The 23926-nt window shown below is 39.2% G+C and overlaps 1 protein-coding gene across 2 annotated transcripts in view; it reads left to right on the top strand.

The window, feature by feature from the left end:
* Window positions 1-3967: 3967 nt before the first annotated feature.
* Window positions 3968-23926, top strand: part of LOC126100963 (uncharacterized) — a 69735-nt gene continuing 49776 nt past the window's right edge. For both annotated transcript variants that reach the window (XM_049911624.1, XM_049911625.1), the window contains exons 1-2: window positions 3968-4058; window positions 12261-12334. In XM_049911624.1, coding sequence (XP_049767581.1) covers window positions 4034-4058; window positions 12261-12334 — 99 coding nt within the window. In that variant the 5' untranslated portion in view covers window positions 3968-4033. The remainder of the gene's footprint in view (window positions 4059-12260; window positions 12335-23926) is intronic.

Below are 23926 nucleotides of genomic sequence, written 5' to 3'. Positions count from 1 at the left end.
CCAATGTATCATTTACTCTTAATGCTATTTGTTCCTCTTCATGTTTGGTTCTACCGGTCTCCTCCTTCACTATATCCCATATTGTCTTTATTTTGTTATCTGATATCACTATCTTTTCCTTGTAATATATTTGCTTTGACATCCGTACTACAGTCTTTAATATTTTGCAGTATTTCTTATAATGTGCTATAGCATCAACATTGGAAATGTTTCGGATTGACAGATACAGTTTTCTTTTTGTTTTACAAGATACCCCTATTCCTCGAGTAATCCATGGCTTCTTTGTAGACTTTGCTCTAACCTTGGTAAGTTTTGGGGGAAAGCAGTGTTCAAATAAGGTAAGCAATTTATTGGCAAAAATGTTATATTTTTCATTCATGCCATAAGCACTGTAAACATCAGTCCAGTGAATGTCTCTGAGGAGTGTCCTAAAATAATCAATTTTTGGATTACTGATTACCCTCTTGAGCTCAGATTTAACAGATTTTATATCCTGTTCAGTATTAACATTTAACAGAAGGAACTGCATGTCATGGTCTGAGAGGCCATTGACTATTGGTTTTGTAATATAATTTTGTTCATTGGACTTTTCTATAAAGATATTATCAATGGCTGTTTGTGAGCAAGTGGCTATCCTAGTGGGGAACTGTACTGTGGGAAAATCATCTTAGTCTATAAATGAGACTGCTTACAAATCACTTGAGTGTCCCATCTTAGAACATTGCTCCATTGGGTGTGTTCCAACCCAGATAGGTATAACAGGGGATACTGAACTTTATGTGTAAAAAGATGGGTAGCATGAATGGCCACAGGTTTGTTTGACTTACAGAAGAATCTCATGGAAATGTTGAAAAGCCTGAATTGGCAGTCACTTGAAGACAGATGCCAATTGCATGATGAAAGCCTACTTAAAGTTTTTCATGAACTAGGGTTAACTGAAGAATTTAGGGACATTCTCCATCCTCCTATATATCAGTCCTGTAGGGACTGTGAAGATGAGGTTAGACTAATTACAGCATGCGGAGAATCATTTAAGCAGCCATTTTCCTCACACTCTTTATGCAATTTGATTGGGAAAACAAATGGTACCACATTAAACACACTTTGCTATGCACTTCATGGTGGTTAAGGAAACATATATGGAGATTTTGATGTAGTGAAATAATAGCTCATTAGCCATTGCTTCCACAGTTTATCAGAATATTTGGACTTGGGCATGAAAATTCTAATTAATTTTTATGTTTGTATTACCAGTGTGTTGACAGCAGATAGTGTTATGTGTAAAGTTACCCAAATGTTTTGGTCAAACTACCAGACAAAAATGGCATCTTAGAAGTTCAAAAAAAGTAATCTATAAGCAATTCCCATTATTACCAGTGTCGTTAAACTAACACTAGTCATGATATTTTGTTAAAATTCTTTACAGATGAAACTTTCAGTGGCTGCTCCTGCCATTTGATTGTTAAAGTTCACTCATTCAACATCACATCATTATCAGGTTCATGGAACAATGTGTGTGAATGAATAGATGAATGAATGAATGAATGAATGAAAGTTGCTAGAAGAGCTTCCATTGCCTCATTAGGATGTTTGACAAAAATGGTTCAAATGGCTCTGAGCACTATGGGACTCAACTGCTGAGGTCATTAGTCCCCTAGAACTTAGAACTAGTTAAACCTAACTAACCTAAGGACATCACAAACATCCATGCCCGAGGCAGGATTCGAACCTGCGACCGTAGCGGTCTTGCGGTTCCAGACTGCAGCGCCTTTAACCGCACGGCCACTTCGGCCGGCGATGTTTGACAAATATCTGTAAAACCACTGTAACTTTTGTAATATTCTTCGTCAACATTAACTCTAATAAAGCTAATTTAAAAGGAAACTATTGTACAAAATATGGAAATTTAGGTACTTAAACAATTTTACTATTAGAAAATATATGAATTGTAACAGAGATGAAGCACACATAAAGTGTTTGTTTATACTGCATTAATAACTGCATATTATCAGTGATAAAAAGCCTACAATATTTCTCGAGGGCAATTGTCATGTTGTAGTGGTTCTGTTCATCCATGGATCACCTTTACAATGATAGTCTACAGGAGCTTCATAGTACTGCAGTTACAGAAAAAATATTTTTTATTTACAGGCATTTAGATACATTCAATGTTGAATAAAGCTATTATTATTATTATTATTAACAGGTCTAATCTGACAAGGATTGGACTGGTCGTTGGTCATGGTACTATCATATTTGTCTGAAGTAATTTAGGAAAATGACTCACAGTATACAAGGCCCATCTGTTATAAACAGTGTGACTTCAGTTGGTTTATCCCTGGTGTACAATTTTTTTTTTTCACCTTCTTGTGAAGAATGTACTTCAAATCATAAAAGGGTAGTCCTACAGTGTTTATTCATCTTTCAACACCCATCTCTGTGCACCTTACAGACACTATACACATGCTGTCAGCTGACACTAGGAGCAGGAACACACCCAATAATATACCAGTAGGTATATTGAGAAAACTGAACAAACTAATCTCACACCATTACCTGAAAAGATGCCACTTTTGTTTTCAAATGCTGCTTTCCTAGCTAGTTTTCATCTGTCATAACATACCTAACAATTATGTGATAGTGTTGATTATCCTTAAAGAATAACAGTAGTTATGTATTATTTAGAACAAAAATTTTTCCCTACGATGGTGACAAGGATTTGCAACTCAGAATCCATAACTACAACAGTCAATAAGGTTTCAATATGATTTTGATTTACTAGATTACTGTAATATCTTTCTTTTGATGGAAATTAAGTTTCCAATATAATTCAGACTCACTAGATTATTGCAATATCTTTTCTTTTGTTTTGAAAAGAAACAGTGTCAAATATCTTTGCACCAGAATAACATCTTCTGAGTGCACAAAAACTAATAACTAGTGTATGTGGAAATTATTGCCAGATTTTATATGGTCATCATATGGCTACAGAAACTGAATTCATTGTTTTATCATCAAGAACAAAAGTATTGGTAAATAAGTGTATGACTCCCACAGTTTTTGGAGTACATTTGGCTAGTGGTTCTACAGCAGAAAAAAAAGAATTGATGTTTTCTGAGAAAACATGAAATTAATTTTTATTTATAGAAACATTTAAGACAAAAGGTGAAATTGTCTTCAACACAAATGTTGCTTTTAACACCATAATACTTTACTTGACAGAGTCCTGGTTGAAGCAGTATGCCCTTGGTTTCCTCCAGCTGTTACAATAAATTATCCAGCCAGTAATAGGGTGCCTATAGTTTAACAAGGACTCAAGATTGTGATCCAGCATGTCATTTTGCATGGTGATCAGTCATTGTCTGAAAAAAAGTGGTAAGTGTAGAAATAAAAAAATTGTTAGACTGGCCCCTAATCCTTTGGATTTGTGATCCAAAACTGATTCTCATGCCAATCTCAGAAAACTATCTGTAGCCATATAATTGCAATAGGGTAACTTAGGGACTGCTCCATGTCTTGGGAAGCATAATGCTGTTTGATTTGTTGGGACTGAAAATGTTCAGACTCAGTTGTATGAGGTTTGTACTCATGTGCTGTATGCTGTAATTAGGAGGCCACATGTCAATAGAAAGAAAACTTTAAATAATCTGTAACTGTTATTGCTTTATTATGAACTAAAAGTAATCACTATAACAGCAAAAAAAATAGACAAATGTAAATGCTTGGTTTGACGTAATAAATCAATAATATTTCAAATAAAGTTCAGTACATGCTGACAAGCACAGACACAGTATTCACATCTTGCCTCAGCATTCATAAAATATTTGTATTCTGCAACAACCTGGCAATTACTTATAAGGATATAGGCTTCTGAGCTGATAAGATAATATTATCAGCTGACTGTAATTATTAAGTATTTTTATCTGGAGATGGCAAGAACCAGATTAGCTGTAAGTTCCATGTATAGCTAAGTTGAATAAATCTGACAGCTAAGATAAACACATGTGACACACCAAAGATCCTGTGCTGAAGAATGGAAGCAGCACTCATTGATAATGGTAAACATTTAATGTGTATGTTGTTTATCATGAAAGTAATTATAAGTCAGGTGCATGACAAGATGTTTAAATAAACAAATGTCTCTGTTTGCCATCCAGAGTATAATTTCTGGTCTTTATAGCATTCCAAGAGTTTAAATCAACCTCACAATATTCTAATGTGTCTAAAAGTAATTTGCTTCAGTGTTAAACATGCTTTGCAATGGATATTCTGGATGAAATCTTAAAACATCACCTTTTCTGACTGTAATGTACCTATTTTTATGCTATCATTGAGTAATAGTCATATGTCTGCATGTTTTAAATAACTGAATTTGATGCATTTGATAGATTTAAGAATGTTAACAAATAAATTCAGATTCAAATTTTAGTCACTGCATTGCTCTGTGTTTACAAACAGATCCAAACAGACTCATAGGCAAAAATAATGAAAATACATGTATAAAGTCATGATTATTCAAAGGAACTACTAAACAAAAGAAGGAAAAATAATATTAATGATCGTCTGTAGACCTAAAAGTACAACTTGACAGAAATGTTAAATGAGAGGAAACATGAAAGAAATAAAAATTTATTAATGAGTGTACTAGTTTTAAGTGTTCAGAATAAGTTTGAAAGTTGTGTAGTTTGGAAGTTGTGCACTTATGTGAATGCTTCTGTGTGAGAGAGTATGTGAACATATTTGCTTATATTATAGTGCCAATATTTTTCCACTAACATGTTCTAAAAGATAGGTGAACTTTAAAAAATAACTTCAAAAAAGTTTATGGTCAAGCTGCAGCATCTCTTTTAATTTGCCAGAAAGTTTCACAACAGTGTACATTGCACTACATAGTGAAAGATCTATTTGTGAAATAAATATATTACCACAGAGAGCAGCTATGACAAAAACTTGTTTGAAGTGACATTATTAACAGCCCTTAAAAATACACAGTACATTTGTCAATGAATGTAATAGTAGATAAATAACAGCAGAACACTAAATTGACAAAAGCAGGTTTATTAATGGACTCTACGAAAGCATCACATTGGAGCTTCATATGTGTGGATATCTATTCATTTCTTCTGATTCCTGAGGATTAATGTAGTGCTTCAACTTATGGATCATGTGCTAAGAATAAGTGAATATTTAAGTGAAAAATATAAGAGAAACAAAGATCTGAGCATTCAGAATAAGGCTTAATATTTGGAACTTACGCAAAAGAAATCGGAATAAAATGTGATCCTGCAGCAGGTGGAAGGGTAGAGTGGTTATTTCTTGATGCACTCATTTATTTGTTCATTCATCATGTTTCATAAATAATATATCAAAGAATGACCATGAAGGATACAAATGATCAGCTGTCTAAAGCAATTTGAATGGGATTTATTTGCAAGTAACTATCATTACACTGTTGTAGTAACTGATCTTATTCTGTTGTTTCACAAAAAAGAAAGAGCCATTACAAAAATGGCCTATGATTATCTACAGCTGTTATTACAGTTAGGTGCACACATTTTAGAGTTCATAAGTGCTGTAGTAAGGCTCTACTTGCTGTTTACTGTTCGCATTGATTTTAATTTATTTTTTTGTGTATACTCATATTGACAGATAAAAGCTGTAAAATACTGTTATAGAACAAGTAAGTAGAATAGGGGTATGTTAATAGATATAAAAATGAATTTAGATCCTGGCCCCATCAAGTTAATGGTATTACATGAAACAGTTCATTAAATGCTGTTCCACAACAGGAGATCATCCAAAGTTTAGATTTAGATCTGATGATGGTCTAAGTTGGTGAAACACAGTTGTGATCATTAAATAAAATACGATCCAGATTACTTTGTTCACAAATGTATTCCTTTTAATTCAACATAAACTACATCAATATTACTTTAAGAAACATGGCATCTGAGAAGATTACAAAATTCATCAAGTCACTAAAAGGTATTAATTCTGCTACCTAAGATGCTGTCTGGATGACTACCTGAGGTGCAAATTCAACACCAGGTTATATATCTAAGCTGTTTAGTAACATGGTAAGCTGGGCAACTAGAAAAAAAGTACAATGATATTTCTTTCTGTGGAATTAGATGTTTTTTTCATTTGCAACTTGTCTTGCAGAATATTTATACTGTGAGAAACTGTTGCATGACCTACGGATTTTGAGAACAAAGAGACTTGTGATTTATGACTACAGTCAGTCATCCATTGCCTCCCTGTATAATTTGAAGCATAAAAGCTAGAAACATGTGAGTGCTAAATATGAGTTTGTTGAAAACTTATCTTTGAAAAGAAAAATATATGTTAAGTATGCTGCTGCAGAGACTCCATTTGTTGATATCTTTGCAAAACATTGTCTATGCAACATTAAAAAATGGTTGTCACAAGAATTAGAAATGTACAAATTTGTAAAATAGTTGTGCTCCACTGAACTGGGACAGTGTGTTGAAAATAACCAATCTGCCTTATTTACCTCTCTCAGTGCCTACAGTATATAATATTTATGGTAGAACTGTTTGTAGTCTATTATTCCCTTTGATTTTTCTTTGGTTTTTGTGTATTCTTAATCTCTTTATGGAATGTGTCACTCTGAAAGTGTAAGCAGCTGTTTTTTTTTTTTTAATAAAAACACTCAAAGACAACAGATCTTACCTTTTTAAAAGTCAGTCAGTCTACAACTATAAGACAATTCATCAATTAGTTACCTAGATGTCATAAAAACAGAGATCAATTTGCACAGTGCAAATTTACATCTACAGCCATACTCTTCACAGCGTTGTGAGATGCATGACAGAGGGTATTTCCTATTGTACCACATATTAGTTTCTCCCCATTTCTCCTGCATATTGTGCAAGGGAAGAATGACTATTTAAATGTCACAGTGCACACTGTAGGTTGTCTAATGTTGTCATCATAGTCATACGTAAAGGGCCCAAAAATATCCCAGGATTTTTCACTTAATACTGGTTTTTGAAACTTTGTAAATAGTCTACATACTATAGCAATAATCCAAGATGGATCCAACGTGTGTTTTGCAGATGATCTTCCTTGTAGAATGACTACATTTTCCCAGTATCCTACTAGTGAACCAAAGTCTGCTACCTGCTTTATTTGTGACTGACCATTTCATTTCACTGCCCAAATACTCTTACACCCAGGTGTTCTTATGAGTTGATTTATTCCAGTTGTGATTCACTGTTATTATAGTCATGGGATGATATGTTTTTTATTTTATTTATTTATTTATTTTGCTAAGGGCTCAGTTCCACATTTATGAACATTTAAATATAGATGCCAATCTTTGCAGCATTTTGAAACTTTCTCAAAATCTGAATATTTATGCAGCTTTTCATTTAGAAAATGCTTCATTATAAATAACTGATGTTTTGTGGAACTGATGCTGATTGGTATGAAGGGGTCATTCTGTTTAGATGCTTCATTATATATAAGCTCAGAATATGTTTTAAGATTATACACAGAAACATGTCTCTGATACTGGATGGTAGTTGCATGAATCATTTGCATTTCTTGTTTTACACAGATGAGACCTGAATTTTTTTGTAATCATTGGCTTGTTTTTAGTTTTGTTTAGAGGGATCTACAGTATACCTGTACTATGGTTAAAAGAAAAGTTGCTAACATAGCTGGAAATTCTTTATACAGAGTGGAAACAAGGAGAGACTAAGGTGAAGGGAAAGTGTCAGAAGGAAAAAGAGGTCAAAGGTAGTACATTAGTGTGCACTATGACAGCTCAGAGATTAGAAACAAAGATGAATGAAGAGAAAGAGAAATTAGAAGTGAAATTAATAGAGCACTAAAGAACAAGGAATAAACTGGGAAGGATGTAGAGAAAACCTGAAAAGAGAGGGGGAGGAACAATTGAAACATCTCAGTGAGCCATTAACTGAATATGATGATGTTAGTATCTAACAATGAACATAAAAGTCAGATGTGAGAACTGAAAAATAAAAATTAAATATGTTATAAAACTGAGAGACAGAACTGCTGGCCAGTACTCACCTCCAAAAGGTGCAATTTCAGTGGCAACAAAAATATACAGTACTATCTAAGATTTAAGAACTAATAGCTCCTCCCTCAAGCCGAAGTGAGGCACAGGTTGGTGAAGATTAAAAAAGAAGGGCATGTCACTCAGATCCAAGTATCAAAGGGAACCACCAGTTTATAATAGGTAGGTCCATCTCTACTGTGGTCTGAGTAACATGCCCTTTCTTTCAATCTTGTCCAGCATATCCTGTTGCTCTCTATAAGAAATAACTATTACCTCTGAAAGCGAAAATATTATATGTACATTTTAAAGCATAAAAATATAAAAGTTCACATCACCGTAGCTTTTGGAACAGTTTTTCCATCCTCAGAAAGGGTACTGGGATGGGTTCGGGAAGGTTAAAAAGGAAGGGCAGGTCACTCAAGCCCAAGGATGAGAGGGACCCACTTGTTTTCCAGTCAGCTTTGAATTAAATACACTAATGGATTAAAACTGTGAACAGGACAGAGACCCAAACCTGTATCTTTGACTGACATGTTCAACACTATAGTCAACAGAGCTACACTACCAGAACCAGGTGTGAAGCTTCAGTGTAGCAGCACATCTCTACCATTTTATAAATCCAACAGAGACTAGGCTAGTGATCCCATGAGAAAGAATATGCAACCAATAGATTGTTTCTGCTATTCATTTCATTCTACATGATTGTGATGTTATAAAGTGTAAACTGGAACCCTGACAAACTTTCAGAGGTTGTTTAGGCATACCTGCTTAGTATTTTGGAATAAGGGCTCCAAAATGTCTGTTAGCTCTTTACAGATTTATTGCACTTCATTTGGTTTCTTGACCCACTCAGCTTTGTATCTGCATCCAAATATAGTGCACAACAGTGCAAATGTCAATGTATGTGTTGTGTATCTGTTTTCCATTCATTCACAGTGCCTGCTGTTGACAGCATTAATGTCATCCTTATCTCATTGTCCTCAGGTTTGCATTCATGGTTCTGTTTAGGGTTTTGTTTTGTGGATGTTTTAGTTGGGTATTAACAGTGATATACGCAGTACTATGGGTATGTTTCCTGATGGACAGTTGGCCAGTATGCACCTTGTTTATGGGTTCACTGAATGCAATTGAAGATATGCATAATAATGCTCGGCTGAGCTGTTCTCACACTGATAGCACCCACACCACAGTACTTCTGAAACTGCACAGTTGCTCTTATGAGAAATTGGATCCTTCAGTGTTGGAATCTACATCTACAGCTACATACAAACTCCACAAGCCACTGTATTGTGTATTTACCACTACTAGTCATTTCCTATTCTGTTCCACTTGCAAATAGAGTAAGGGTAAAACAACAGTCTATATGCCTCTGCATGAGTCCTAATTTCTTCAATCTTATCTTTGTGGTCCTTACATGAAATGTGTGTTCACAGCAGCAGACTTATTCTGCAACCAGCTTCAAATGTCGGTTCTCTAAATTTTCTCAATAGCGTTCCTAGAAAATAAGTTCACCTTCCTTCCAGGGATTCAAATTTCAGTTCCTGAAGCATGTCTGTAACATCTATGTTGTTTGAACCTACCAGTAACAAAACTATGGGCCCACCTCTGAATTTCTTTGACATCTTCCTTTAATTTTACCTGGTGGGGATCCCAAACACTCAAGCAGTATTCAGGAGTAGGTCACACTAATGGCCAATATGTGGTCTACTTTACAGGTGGCCCTTCTTCTTCTTCTTCTTCTTCTTCTTCTTCCTCTTCCTCTTTTCCTTCAGTGTTTGTCCCAAGTGCCTGCGGGGTCCACTACATGGGTCCGTAGCCTCCATTTCATTCTATCACGGGTCGGTTCTGGGTGCATGTTCATGCATTTAAGGTCTTTATGAATCATATCAGCCCAACATTGCTTAGGTCATCCCTTGGGCCTTCTGCCAACGACTTCAAGTGTGTAACCCACCTTGGCAATAGAGTCATCACTGGCCCACAAAACACGCCCACCCAAGATGCCTCTCCCGCATCTTGTCTTGGATCGGTGCAACACCAAACTGTTTCCTAATGCTGTCATTGGAAATGTGATCGAACTTATTGAGGCCTGCTGTTCACGTTAGCATCTTCATGTCCGCTACACTTAGGCAGCGTTCTGTCTCAACTGTAGTCGGCTAGCACTCACAACCACACAAGGTGACTGGTTGGATGAGAGTGCGATGAATTTTTTATTTTAAATTATCTTTCATCCTGCTGTTACAATTCACTCCAGTTGTTGTTCTCCACTTCATCCAGGCTGACTGAGTTCTGGTGTTGACCTCTTCAGTGAGACGGCCATCTACAGTGATCATGGAACCAAGGTACTTAAACTTACTCATATGACTCAGATCTTCACCATTAATCATGATGGTTCCTGTTTCATGTCTGTCTGATGTCATGTACTAAGTTTTCTTCAAATTAAGGCACAAACTGTGTCACACAAACTGGTCACTCCATTTTTTTAGTTTGGCTCTGCAGATCAAGCTAGCTTTTTGCTGCCAGCACATCATCAGGTGACCCATACTTTCCTGAAATTCTCCCAATAAATTTGCCTTCCCTACCACCATCCCCACATGCATCCTCCATTTAATATCACTTTGCAATATTATGACCAGATATTTAAATGATGTGACTGGCTGAAGCAGGATATTACTAATGCTGTATCCAAATACACACTCACATTTACTAACATTTTTCTAAATTTAGAGCTAGCTGCAATTCATCACATCACTAGGAACTTTGTCCAAGTCATCTGATATCCTCCTAGAATCTCTCAACTTCAACACTTTCCTGGTCACTGCAGACTGCTGCCCACCCTGTACACAAGATCATTTATGTATATATTAAATAATAACTGTCCTAACACACTTCCCTGGGATTCTCCTGATGACACCCTTGTCTACAATGAACACTCACCATTGTGATCAAAGTACAGGGTTGTGTTACTTAAGAATTCTGTATGAGGTAAACTGGAGCACCCAATAAGGAAGAGAAAGTGTTACATACAACTGGTGAAAATCCTGTCTCTAGAAGCAGATGCACTGTGTGAGCTTTCAACACAAGCCAGTCAGCTGTTTTGAGGGTCATTAATGAACAACAGCTGTATCCATATCATCCAAAGAAGATGAAAACATTGCAGTCAGTTGGCTTCAAATTTTGACTGGTGCCTGCAAATTGGTTTCTACAGCAATGTACAAGAATGCCAGTTTTCCTGCTTTCATGTTGTTTCCAGAGGTGGCCATGTTCATAACAGAGGATGACAAAAATCTATAGGCTCTGATGTGTCTGTCCTATCAACAGATGTTTGCTGTGAAAGTATGGGCTGGTTTTGTTAATGATTTTGACCTGGACTTTTCCTACTTCCTTATAAACTGAACAGAGTCATGTACAAAATGCTTCTTCAGCATGTCCTCCCATACTTCCTAAATGTGCCACTGAGTATTCATCAGATTATGTGCTGCTGACACACTTTGCACTTGATGTTAGGAACCGCTTTGAAGTACAGTTTGGATGACACTGGATTGCTCATTCTGGTCCCATTCCAGAGCCAGTGTCATCACCAGTCTTGACACCAGTGGACTTCTTCTTCTGTGAGACTCCAGTCAATACTTGCATGGGTCTGATTCCTAGGATTATCACATGCCTGGAAGTAGTAGACAAAACTCTCGGAATTCTTGTTCATGTAAGACAATCAGTGATGCATTGCTGTATACTCTATTGCAATAATGGTGGTTGATATTTTGGATAATACCTGTAAGAGAAGAGTTCTGCATGTGTTACGTATTGTACTATGCACTGACATGACTGACTGAATGTCCTGTGATAAAAGTGTATGTGTTTCATCTGAGGGTTGTTGTATTGCTCTGTGGCATGTGTTGTATGTTTTAGCTGTTGCATATTACAGGACTCTTCACTGTTGTGAAGCTACTTTCACAGAAAGAAGGGTGACTGGAATTTTGGAAAGTAGTAGAAACATACCAAGAGACTGAGGCTTTGAGTCTGGTTGACAATAATGCCAGCACAGCTCTGACAGTAAACATGTTATCCACATAGAGGAAGGACTTGGTTTTTAGTATCAGTCCAGTACACAGTTTTAATCTGCCAGGGAGCATCATAATAGCATTAACTCTGCTGTAAAGTGATACATTAATTCCTAATACTAATGTTTACTTATGTTATTTTTGTTTGGCAGCTGATGTGCAAGTCAGAAGTAGCAGACCATCTTTCTATAAAAGGCCACAACTTTTTACAAAACTTATTGAACTGGTAAGTGTAATATATTTTCATGTAGATGAAAATAATAATCTGCTGGTATAGGCACTTAAAAAAAACCTCTACACATTATCAGAAAAAGCTAATGGAGGTTGCTTCTGTCACCTATGGTTCAAAACATTTTTATGCACGTGGTGGATTCTTCTTCATTCATGTTAAAAATTCTATCTGATGTTAAATGCTTCCATTTGAGCTTTGCACTAACAGAAAAATTAATTCTCTAGAGAGAAGCAATTTTCCAAAATGAAACATTTAATTGTAGAAGCACAAAAATTTCTCCTTGATAAACATCTGAATTGATCCAGTTTCCTAAGGTGTACACACTGTACTTGTTGAGTTTTGACATGTTATTAGTTTAATTAAGTAATCAGTAAGTTATTATTTTTTTTTGAAAGCCTTACAGTGCCATAAGTAGGTCATTTCTGAAGATAAAGAATGGAGGAGCTGACCTTACACTGAAGCATGTGGGATGCTATATGTGGATTTCACCCCCACCCTGCATTTAATTTAATATATAGGGCAATTCAAAATCAATATTACAGTTAAAAATTTCTATAACTATTTAATGAATAATGATACATTGATACAGAAAGTATAATACATGCTTTAAAAATTTCATCATCTTACAAACACAGCGAATCAGAAGCTGGGCTTGTGCAGTGATCCATAAGGGAAAAATTTCATGCCATATGTGAGATGGTGGATCCGCTACGGAAGGCATTCTGCATGTTAGAATTTAACAATTCATGTTTTGTCATAATAGTGAGTCAAGCACCTCCAAGATCCAACATTGATTTTTGCCTTTGCTGGTATTTCTATTTAATCCTGTTGTTTATTTATTACACTCTTTTGTTGGCTATAAATATGATGTTGTTTATGTGATTTAAAAGTTGTTTGCATTGAAAAATAAGTAGGTATATGGACACCTGCAAAACAATTGCTGCCGCCCCATACATATTGAATATGTAGCAACTGTGCTCTGTGATCACACAGTGTAGCCAACCCCAGTTCTGGAAAATGCTGATTAAACTATAAACTTACAGTGTAGTCCTGAATATGGCACTCAGTACAGTAAGCTGCAAGCTTACAGTATTGACTGCAGTGTGACCCTGCTAATATTCAGATGCACCAGCCCACATAAAAATAGAATATAGGACCCTAACAATAGAGGCTGCGAGATTGACATACAATTTATATCAATAGTATTATCATCCCACAATGTGCCCAACTTTGGGGGTGAGGGGGAGGGATCCAGCAGCATTAAGGAGTGGAAGAATCTGAAATGTTCTCCACAAATGCATCTTTGTTGAATCTGCATATGATGCATACCCTTATAGACACCTGGTAGCAGTTGCTGGTTTGTTATTTATGTTGTGATGGTGCTGTAATTTCAGTGGTCGCCCAAGTGACACATTATGTAGTGCCATCAGTGGTTTCTTGTGTGACAGGCTACCTTAAGTGCCTACAGCAGTTCCCTGATCAACAGATTTTGAACAGTGACACCATTGGTCACTCCCACGGGGATCATGTATGGTGTTTCAGTAGTCACTCCCTTGATGGGCCATGTGAAGCATTTTAGCAGTCACCCTTGCAATGGATAGTGTTTGGTGACATTGTGATCACTTTCTTCCTTGCAATAAATGTCAACTCTGTGAGCAATTGTCTTTTATATTTCAGATCACACCTTTTCTACTCACTAAGTAAAATACCCCTCAGTGGTGACACCAAGCTCGAACAGACTAATTGCTTTTTATGTGAGGAACATAATGATTATCTCCAATGATGTCCTTCAAGCCAATTCCACCACCACTATTGACATAGGTGGCACATCATTGTCCAGTGAGCCGCATTCTATGATCTCCCGCATCGCCATCTGACTATCACCATTTCAGCCTTCACATCCAGACCTCTCATTCATGCAGGGCAAGGCCAGCTTTGATTGCAGCAGTTAATGTCAGATCATACAAATTATGCGTATGTTGTCAGCCAGCTTGACCCACATTACACTGCAGGGGTCACCAAAATCATCACTGCCCACTATTCAGTGAGCTATTCAGGGAGCTCATAAGCCATTGTTCTGCATCCCCAGATGAGAGTGCATATCAAATGAGTATTGGTGAAAGGACATTGTTGAAGCTCTTGCACAACTTCCATAGTACGGCTGACATTGTCATGGTTCCATACAAATAGTTCCATGTGCTTTTTGTCTGAATCAGCTGCCTAGAGAGCTATTTGCCATCCTCATAATTCAGCTGACGCTTCCACTGCAACAAGAAGCAACATTCACAGACACTGTGTTTGAGGCTCTCAAGGTGGCCCCATCTCCTGGCCCAGCTCATGTTACTGCCACCTGCCTAACTAACATCACCCCGGATACAACAAGTACACCAGCTGCCAGCACAGTGGACTGCAATGCTTCAGCAGCACACATGGCCAACCAAGAATTCCAGCTGCTTTTGGCCCAGATCAAAGACCTCATGGTTCAAATGTCTCAACCTCATGCCCAACCAGTTGCTGCTATTACACAGTCACAACCTCAATAGCACACCCATGATCATTATTTTATTTTATTTTATTTACATGTCAAGTTCTGTAGGACCCAAATCTCCCAGGTCATGGAGATAAAAATAAAATGTTTATGAACCTGAAAAAAGTCAATCCATAAGTTTAAGTAAATGCAATCAGTAACACAACAAGAATCAGCTTACTTTCTCAAGGAAGTCCTTGACAGAATAGGAGTAACCCATGAGGAAACTCTTCAGTTTCAATTCGAAAGCACATGGATTACTGCTAAGATTTTTGAATTTGAGTGGTAGCTTATAGAAAATGGATGCAGCAGTATACTGCACACATTTCTGCCCAAGAGTTAATGAAGTCCAATCCAAATGCTGGTTTGATTTCTGCTGAGTATTAACTGAGTGAAAGCTTCTTACTCTTGGGAATAAGCTAATATTGTTAATAAGAAATGACAGTATTGGATATATACGTTGAGAGGCCAATGTCAAAATATCCAGACCATGAACAGGGGTCGACAAGAGGTTCATAGACTTACACTACTTATTGCCCAAACTGCTCAGTTCTTGGCCAAAAATATCCTTTTAGAATGGGAAGATTTACCCCAGAATATAATAACATATGACATAAGCAAATGAAAATAAGTAAAGTAGAGTAATTTTTTGTGCCAAACTCATACCATTCAAATAGTAAAAATGGCAGCATTAAGTCTTTGAACAAGATCCTGACCATGGGCTTTCCACAACAGTTTACTATCTATCTGAATACCTAGAAATTTGAACTGTTCAGTTTCACTAATCATTTACCCATTCAGTGATATTAAAATGTCAGGTTTTGTTGAATTGTGTGTTAGAAACTGTAAAAACTGAGTCTTACTGTGATTTAACATTAGTTTATTTTCTACATGCCATGATCTAAGGTCATGAACTGCACTATTTGAAACCGAGCCAATGTTGCACATAGCATCCTTTACTACCAAGCTAGTGTCATCAGCAAACAGAAATATTACAGAGTTACCTGTAATACTAGAGGGCATATCATTTATATAAATAAGGAACAGGAGTGGCCTGAACACTGATCCCTGGGGCACCCCCCACTTGACAGTACCCCACTCAGACCCCACATCACAACCATTCTCAATATTGTGAATAATAACCTTTTGCTGTCTGTTGCTAAAGTAAGAGGTGAACCAATTGTGAGCTACTTCCCGTATTCCGTAATGGTCCCGCTTCTGGAGCAATATTTTGTGATGAACACAATCAAACGCCTTATTTAAATAAAAAAAATATGCCTAACATTCAAAACCTTTTGTTTAACCCATCCAGTACCTCACAGAGGAAAGAGAATATAGCATTTTCCGTTTCTTAAGTGACTTCTAAAGCTGAGCTGTACATATGATAGCAAATCGTGTGATGTAAAATGATCAATTATCCTTACATACACAGCCTTTTCAATAACTTTAGCAAACACTGATGGCATAGAAATAGGTCTAAAATTGTCTACATTAGCCCTTTCTCCATATTTATAAAACAGCTTTACTATTGAGTACTTTAATCGTTCAGGAAACTGACCACTCTATAAAGGAAAAATTACAAATATGGCTAAATACAGGACTAACATGTGCAGTGCAGTACTTTAATATTCTGCTAGGTGCTCCATCAAAACCATGAGAGTTCTTAGTCTCCAGTGATTTAATTACTGACTGAATCACCCCCTTGTCTGTATCACAGAGGAGTATTTCAGCCATCAACCTCAAAAATACGTTTGCCGAGAGAGTTATATGATTTCCTGTAAAAGCTACAGTTTTATTTAATTCACCATCAACACTCAGAAAATGATTGTTAAATACTGTACATATCATTGACTTATCAGTAACTGAAATATTTTTACTGTGAACTGACTTTATATCGTCGACCTTGTGTTGCTGACCAGACACTTCCTTGACAACTGACCATATGGTTTTAATTTTATCCTGTGAACCAGCTATTCTATTTGCATATCTCATACACTTTGCCTTCCTGATGACATTTTTAAGCGCCTTACAATACTGTTTGTAAAGGGCTACTGCAGTTTGATTGTGACTACATGTAACATTTTGATACAATTCCCACTTTGTTCTACATGATATCCTTATCCCACTAGTCAGCCATCTGGGCTGCCTATTACTGGTAGTTCCCTGTTTAGAACATTCTAATGGAAAGCAACTCTCAAAGCATATGACAAGTGTGTTAAGGAAATAATTGTATTTATCATCTATGTTATTGCCACCATAAACATCCTGCCACTCTTGTTCCTTGACGAGGTTTAAAATACCCTCTATTGCTGTTGGATTAACTTTCCTTCATAGTTTGTAATTACATGTGACATTTGTTTGAGCAAAAAAGCCTTTTAGTGTTCAAATTTGTGCATCATGGTCTGAGAGGCCATTTACGCTTTTACTAACAGAATACCCATCTAATAATGAAGAATGAATAAAAATATTGTCTATGGCTGTGCTACTGTTCCTCTGCACCCTAGTTGGAAAAAACATAATCTGCATCATATCATATGGATTTAGGAGATGAATCAAGAGCACTTCTAGCTTGAGCAGAAATGCTCTGAAGTCAGAGTTAGGAGATCTATAAACAACAACAATTAGAAGTTTATTTTCACTAGATTCAACTGCCCCTGCACAACATTAAAATATCTATTCAGTGCAGTGATGTGATAGGTCTCAAATGGAATACTGTTTTTATGAACACAGTCACTCCCCCACCCCATAAGGAACTCCTTGAAGAACAGCCGGCTAATCTGTATCCTTGTAAAGAAAGCCTCTGAATTGTCAAATTATTTAAGTGGTGCTCTGACATGCCAATAATTTCAGAGTAAACATCTGTAAGCAGTTCACTAACTTTAACTCTAATACCTCTTATATTTTAATGAAATATGCTAATTCCTTCTCTACTTGGAAACATGATATCCTCTGAAGGTGAGCCCTTAGAGGGACTTCCTTTAAGCAGGTATACCTATTAGCTGACTTCAATCTGAAAAATTAGCACCTCTAACACCAACTACTACAGAAATTTTTCCATAAGTGATACCACCACCACCCACTACACTGTCACCTATAAGCTTTGCCAGACTCCCCTTCCCTTACCTATTGAGGTGCATGTTGTGACTCGCCGATCATTCAAAGTGCCACCACGCAATTACGTGCGTCCTCTACGTGCGGCGCTGTCTGCCAGCCATGCAGCAGCTGCGCCACCTAAGCGGCCCGCCGAGCAGCGGCTGCTAGACTGGGACTCAGTGCTCATTCGAATGCTAATGAGTACACATATCTTACTTGTCAACTTATTCAGTGACTTATATGGTATTCGTCCGCTTCAACAAACTGTTGCTGCAATCGGTGCCCTTCCTCACCCTACATCTGTTAAGGAACTGCAGGCCTTCTTGGGGAAAATAGCATACTATCACAAGTTTTTACCGTCTGCAGCTTCAGTGGCTCAGCCTTTGCATCACCTGTTGCATAAAAATGTGCCTTTTCACTGGTCTGCATCATGTGAAGTGGCTTTCCAGAAGTTGAAGACTATACTGAAACAGGCCAGGTGTCTGGCTACTTATCGACCTGGCCAACATCTTGTTCTTGCCACAGACACCTCTCAATACGGGGTTGGTGCAATCCTTGCGCACCATTTTTCTGACGGTTCGGAACAACTCATTGCTTATGCCTCCAAAACGCTCACAGATGCCCAACAAAAGTATTCTCAAATTGAGAAAGAAGCTTTGGCCATCATTTATGTTCTTCATAAGTTTGGTGTTTTTCTCTATGGCTCAAAATTTCATCTTGTTACGGATCACAAACCACTTGTTTCCTTGTTTCATCCATCGTCACTTCCCGACAAGGCTGCACACCACCTCCAGCGTTGGGCTCTTTACTTGTCAATTATGAGATTCATTTCCAGCCAACGGCTCAATATGCAAATGCTGATGCTCTGTCTCACCTTCCCATGGGTCCTGATCAGGCATTCGATGGGGACGAACTTTTGTGTTTCCACCTGGATGTTGCTGAGCAGCGGGTTGTGGACGGGCTCCCCATCACTGGGGACAGGCTGGCGGCTGCTACGGGTTCTGACCCTACCCTCTCCCAGGTTTTACGCTGTATTCAGAAGGGTTGGCCAGATTGCCTGTCCGCTAAGACTTCTGATCCATTGCAGAACTACTACGCATTGTGCTACCGCCTCATGGCTAGGGATGGTGTTATCCTCCTCTCCACTGACAATGCTTCGCCGCGTGTTGTGATACCTGCATCTTTGCGTGCTTCGATCTTGCGCCTCCTTCACCAAGGGCACTGGGGTGTGTCTCGCACAAAATCTCTGGCACGCCGTTATGTGTACTGGCCTGGCATCGACTCTGAAATAGCACACATGGTCGCTGCCTGCTGCCCTTGTGCGTCACAGGCCGCTGTCCCGAAGTCATCTTTGTCACAATGGCCTTCGCCTGAGAAGCCCTGGGAGCGCATCCATGCTGACTTTGCGGGACCCTTTTTAGGTACTTATTGGCTCCTCGTAATTGACGCCTACTCTAACTTTCCTTTCATTGTCCGTTGCACGTCACCTACCACCGCGGCAACCACCAGTGCTCTCGCCCGCATTTTTTCTTTGGAAGGCCTCCCCTCTACTCTTGTTACTGATAATGGTCCGCAATTTGCCTCTTCCGAATTTGCAGATTTTTGTGCTCGTAACGGCGTTATGCATGTCACGGCGCCGCTGTTCCATCCACAATCCAACGATGAGACTGACTGACTGGTCCGCACATTTAAGGCTCAGATGCAGAAACTTCTGACTTCTTCTGCTGCTGATGATGCGCTTCTCCAGTTTCTGGCGTCTTACCGTTTCACCCCCATGGGCGACCACAGGCCGGCTGAGCTCTTACATGGCCGACAGCCCCGCACGCTACTTCATCTTCTGCGGCCTCACACCTCACAGCCGTGGGTGCCTTCACTTGGCCGGTTCACCGCTGACGACCTCGTCTGGGTACGGGGATATGACAGGCGGCCAAAATGGAGCCCGGGCCACATCTTAAGACACCATGGCAGACGCCTGTATGAAATCCAGACGGACATGGGTGTTGCAGTGCGTCATTCGGACCAGCTTCACCCTCAGGTGCCAGCAACGCCTGTTCTGAATGCCGCCATACCACCTTTGGCTGTACCTGACGCTCGGGATCTTGGCATCTCTCAATACGCACAACGCAGCCCTCTCACTGTCATCGCGATGCCAGCACCAGAACGGACGCCACCAGGAGACGTGCCCATGCAGGAACCGGAGGACCATCCTCTGTCAGAGCAAATCTACTTGCCTCCTCCTCCAACGGATGCCAACACATCACCCATGTCTAGTGTCATATCAACTGGACTTGCCGCAATGGGCAGATTGGTGCATGGGGCCCCAGCAGATTCGACCCCTACGTCTCTGGTCATCTCGAACCGTTATCATCGGGGACACTTCTGTCCGTACGGGAAGCCTCCTCCTTGAGACTTTACGGTGAGTCAAACAACGCCTATGGACGTTAGCCATCTCCAGGACACCTCCATCAAGACCAGTGCAACAATTTCAAAGGGAGGGAAAGTGTTGTGACTCGCCGATCATTTAAAGTGCCGCCGCACAATTACGCGTGTCCTCTACGTGCGGTGCTGTCTGCCAGCCACGCAGCAGCTGTGCCACCTAAGCGGCCAGCCAAGCAGCGGCCGCTAGACTGGGACTCACTGCTCATTCGAATGCTAACGAGTACACATATCTTACTTGTCAACTTACTCAATGACTTATATGTGTTGTTGTGTCGTTCTGAAATATATGTGTTAAACTTGAAGTTTTAACAGTGCAGGCCCTGCCTAGTGAAACCTGATCTGCTGATAGACCCAGCTGGCACCACTGAAATGTGACACATGCCCTCTGCCATCAGCACCGTCTCCAGCCCCATGTTAATGCACCTAACAGACACATTAAGATCAGGCTGATCATGACACTGATACAGTTGCATGAAATGCATATTAGTGCCACAAGTTTGAGTAGCTATCTTTACCAAGTCAACACCTACATCAGTTCCCCACCCCTATCAAGGCTGTTCCCTGCTCCACCCAATATCACTACCTGATCCTCCTTTATAACACTCCTACATAACTCCCCTATGCAGTCAGTCACCTGAGCCAACCCTACACTAGACTTCACTGTGCTGGTGACCTGGTACTCACTCCCGAACACTTCCTGCAACTGCTGGCCCTCACCTCTACTGTGTGAACTACCTGGCAGCAGAACCTTTTCCTTTCTATTTGACTTTGCAATTAACCTAGGCCTCCTAACTGCTAAGGACTACTGCATATTCCCTACATCTACAGCTATTAGAGGCTCCTCTCCAATCAACTCTGACAGTTGGTTAAATCTACTGCATATATGCAAAGTATAACTGTCTATATACCTCCTCCTCCTAGCTGCCTTCTTGCCAACTGTCAGTTCCCATTCCCCACCACCCTTCACCCTCATCAACCTATCTAGTTCCTCCTTTGCAAATTATAACTGCACCTGAAGGGCACAGATCTTACACTCCTGCTCCTCTATCAACTTATTTCTATTACAGATTCTGCATTTCTAGGAGAGGCTCTCACTAGAATGCCCACTGGCTTCCCCACTGCATTCCCTCAAATGAAAATACTTTGAACAAATCCTACACTGTAATCCACTATTCACAAACCTATGACAGAGCCCACACTTCTCACTCACAGTAAAATTTTAGAGTTACTGAAAAAAACTATTCATCTACATTACATAAGTTCATTTACACCAGTAGAACTTTTTATAAAACTGACAATAGCAATCTCAAAATTCTCTGTCTACTAAGAAAGCAACTACTTGTATTAATACAACTACACCACAGCTAATGCCAATACCAACAAAACTTCACAAAATTATTAGCTAAAACCAAAAATTGAAGTGGCCACTGGAACACTCAATGAAGTTAAAACATCAAATGAAAATTTTATTGAAATATTTCACTAGAAACAGTAAGAAACATCACCTAAAAACTAAAGCACAATACTCACTAAGTGACGTTAACACACAGAAAACTCTAAAACACACAGCGATTGAATGTTTCCAAAAGTTTATTAAACTGTTATTTCACCATGAACAGCATGAAACACCACTGAAAACTATTAAATTTAATAACTGTATAACAGTGCACAAATAACTTTGTCAGTACTTAGCTTTATACCCACAACAGCTGCAGCTGCTCGCTGCAAAATGTAAACACACTACTGAAGCATGAGTCTCGGATGAACCACATAAGCACACTCACAAATAACAGACCACTTGAGTCGATAACACAGGAAGAAAGACTGAGATTAATGAAAATCCACTAATAAGTTACTTTTACAGGAATATTAACACAAACATACTTTAAAATAAGTAACTGAAGTCTAAAACTTTATAAAAATTGATGAGCAATGTCAACAGAATTATTGTGCTGAAGACCAATCCACTATGTCTTGGTACCACCACCCATTTGGCAAGCAAGTGTTCTGCTGCTGGCCATCATGTAACCACCCAAATGAAAGTGGGATCTGCAAATGAGCATGCACAGATGACATGCTGCCTCACAGTGCTTGTTCATCTTGTTCAGAAGATCCAGTCAGCATGTCCTCATGGACAGTGTGTCTGATCTGTGCAACTGCTCATGCATGCTCCTCCCTGGGTATCGACAAGCAACACTGTTTCAGCTGTCACTTGACAACAACTAAAACATCGCCACCTGCAGCGTCCTCCCAGTGCAATCGGATCTACGTCTGCACTCTTTCTAGGGCTTGCAATTCAATGTTTCTGATATCACAGAGCAAGTTATTGGTGCTGATTTATTAGCACTTTTTGGAACTTCGCTGACATTGCCTGCTCCCACCTCTTCAACAAGGACTCTTGTAGCTCAATCATTGGGTTTCACCACACTGAACAAAACTTTGCACTGATGCTCATTCATGCTTCTTATGCAGGCCCACCTGGAGCACCACAAGAAGAATGGCAAAGCATAGTTCACCACATCCACACTGAATCTGGCCATACAGATAATGGCAGACCACAATGTCCCATGCCAAACAACTTGCTGCTGCCAAAGTTGAATTCAAGTTATGCTTCACACTAGCATCATTCGTCCGCCCCTCGTGGTCTCGCGGTAGCGTTCTCGCTTCCCGAGCACGGGGTCCCGGGTTCATTTCCCGGCGGGGTCAGGGATTTTCACCTGCCTCGAGATGACTGGGTGTTTGTGTTGTCCTCATCATTTCATCATCATCCAGGAAAGTGGCGAAATTGGACTGAGCAAAGGTTGGGAAATTGTACGGGCGCTGATAACCACGCAGTTGAGCGCCCCACAAACCAAACATCATCATCACTAGCATCATTCACGGTTTGGCAGCCCCTGGTTTCCTTCTATCTACCTTGTACCAAAGAAGGACTTGTCCTGACAATCCTTGGGTGACTATCATGCTCTTACTGCATGCACCATCCCAGACAGATATCAGTTCCCTAACTTCCATGATTTCAACCATCCCCTGAGTGGCACCTCAGAGTTCAGTATCCTTGACTGCACAAAAGCATTCTTGCTTATGCTAGTTGCTACAGAAGACATAATGAAGATGGCCATCACTATACTCTTTGGTCTCTTCGAATCACATTACATGAAGTTTGATCTCTGAAATGCTGCACAGACATGGCAGTGATTCATTAACAGAGTGTTTCATGACCTACCCTTTATGGTTTGCCTGCCTCAATGAGATTTGGCATTTCTGCTTTGCCACCACAATGCTGGGACCATCTAACAGCAGTGTTTCAATGGTTTGATTATTTTGGGGTTATCATTAATCCTTCGAAATGCAGCTTTCATGCCTCACAGGTGACATTCTTGGGCCACAAGATTTTACGGATAGTATCATTTGCCTTCATGAAAAAGTTATGGAATTTTCCATCTGCAAACCTTCTTAGAACTCTGACAGTTCCTCAGAATGCTGAACTTCAGCTGCTGTCATCTCTCCAGCAGAGCCTCCATTCACGA

Source organism: Schistocerca cancellata, chromosome 9 (genome assembly GCF_023864275.1).
Source record: "Schistocerca cancellata isolate TAMUIC-IGC-003103 chromosome 9, iqSchCanc2.1, whole genome shotgun sequence".
In the NCBI taxonomy this organism is placed as follows: domain Eukaryota; kingdom Metazoa; phylum Arthropoda; class Insecta; order Orthoptera; family Acrididae; genus Schistocerca; species Schistocerca cancellata.
The sequence above is the reverse complement of the archived record's forward strand: the minus strand, read 5'-3'. Positions and strand labels throughout refer to the sequence as shown.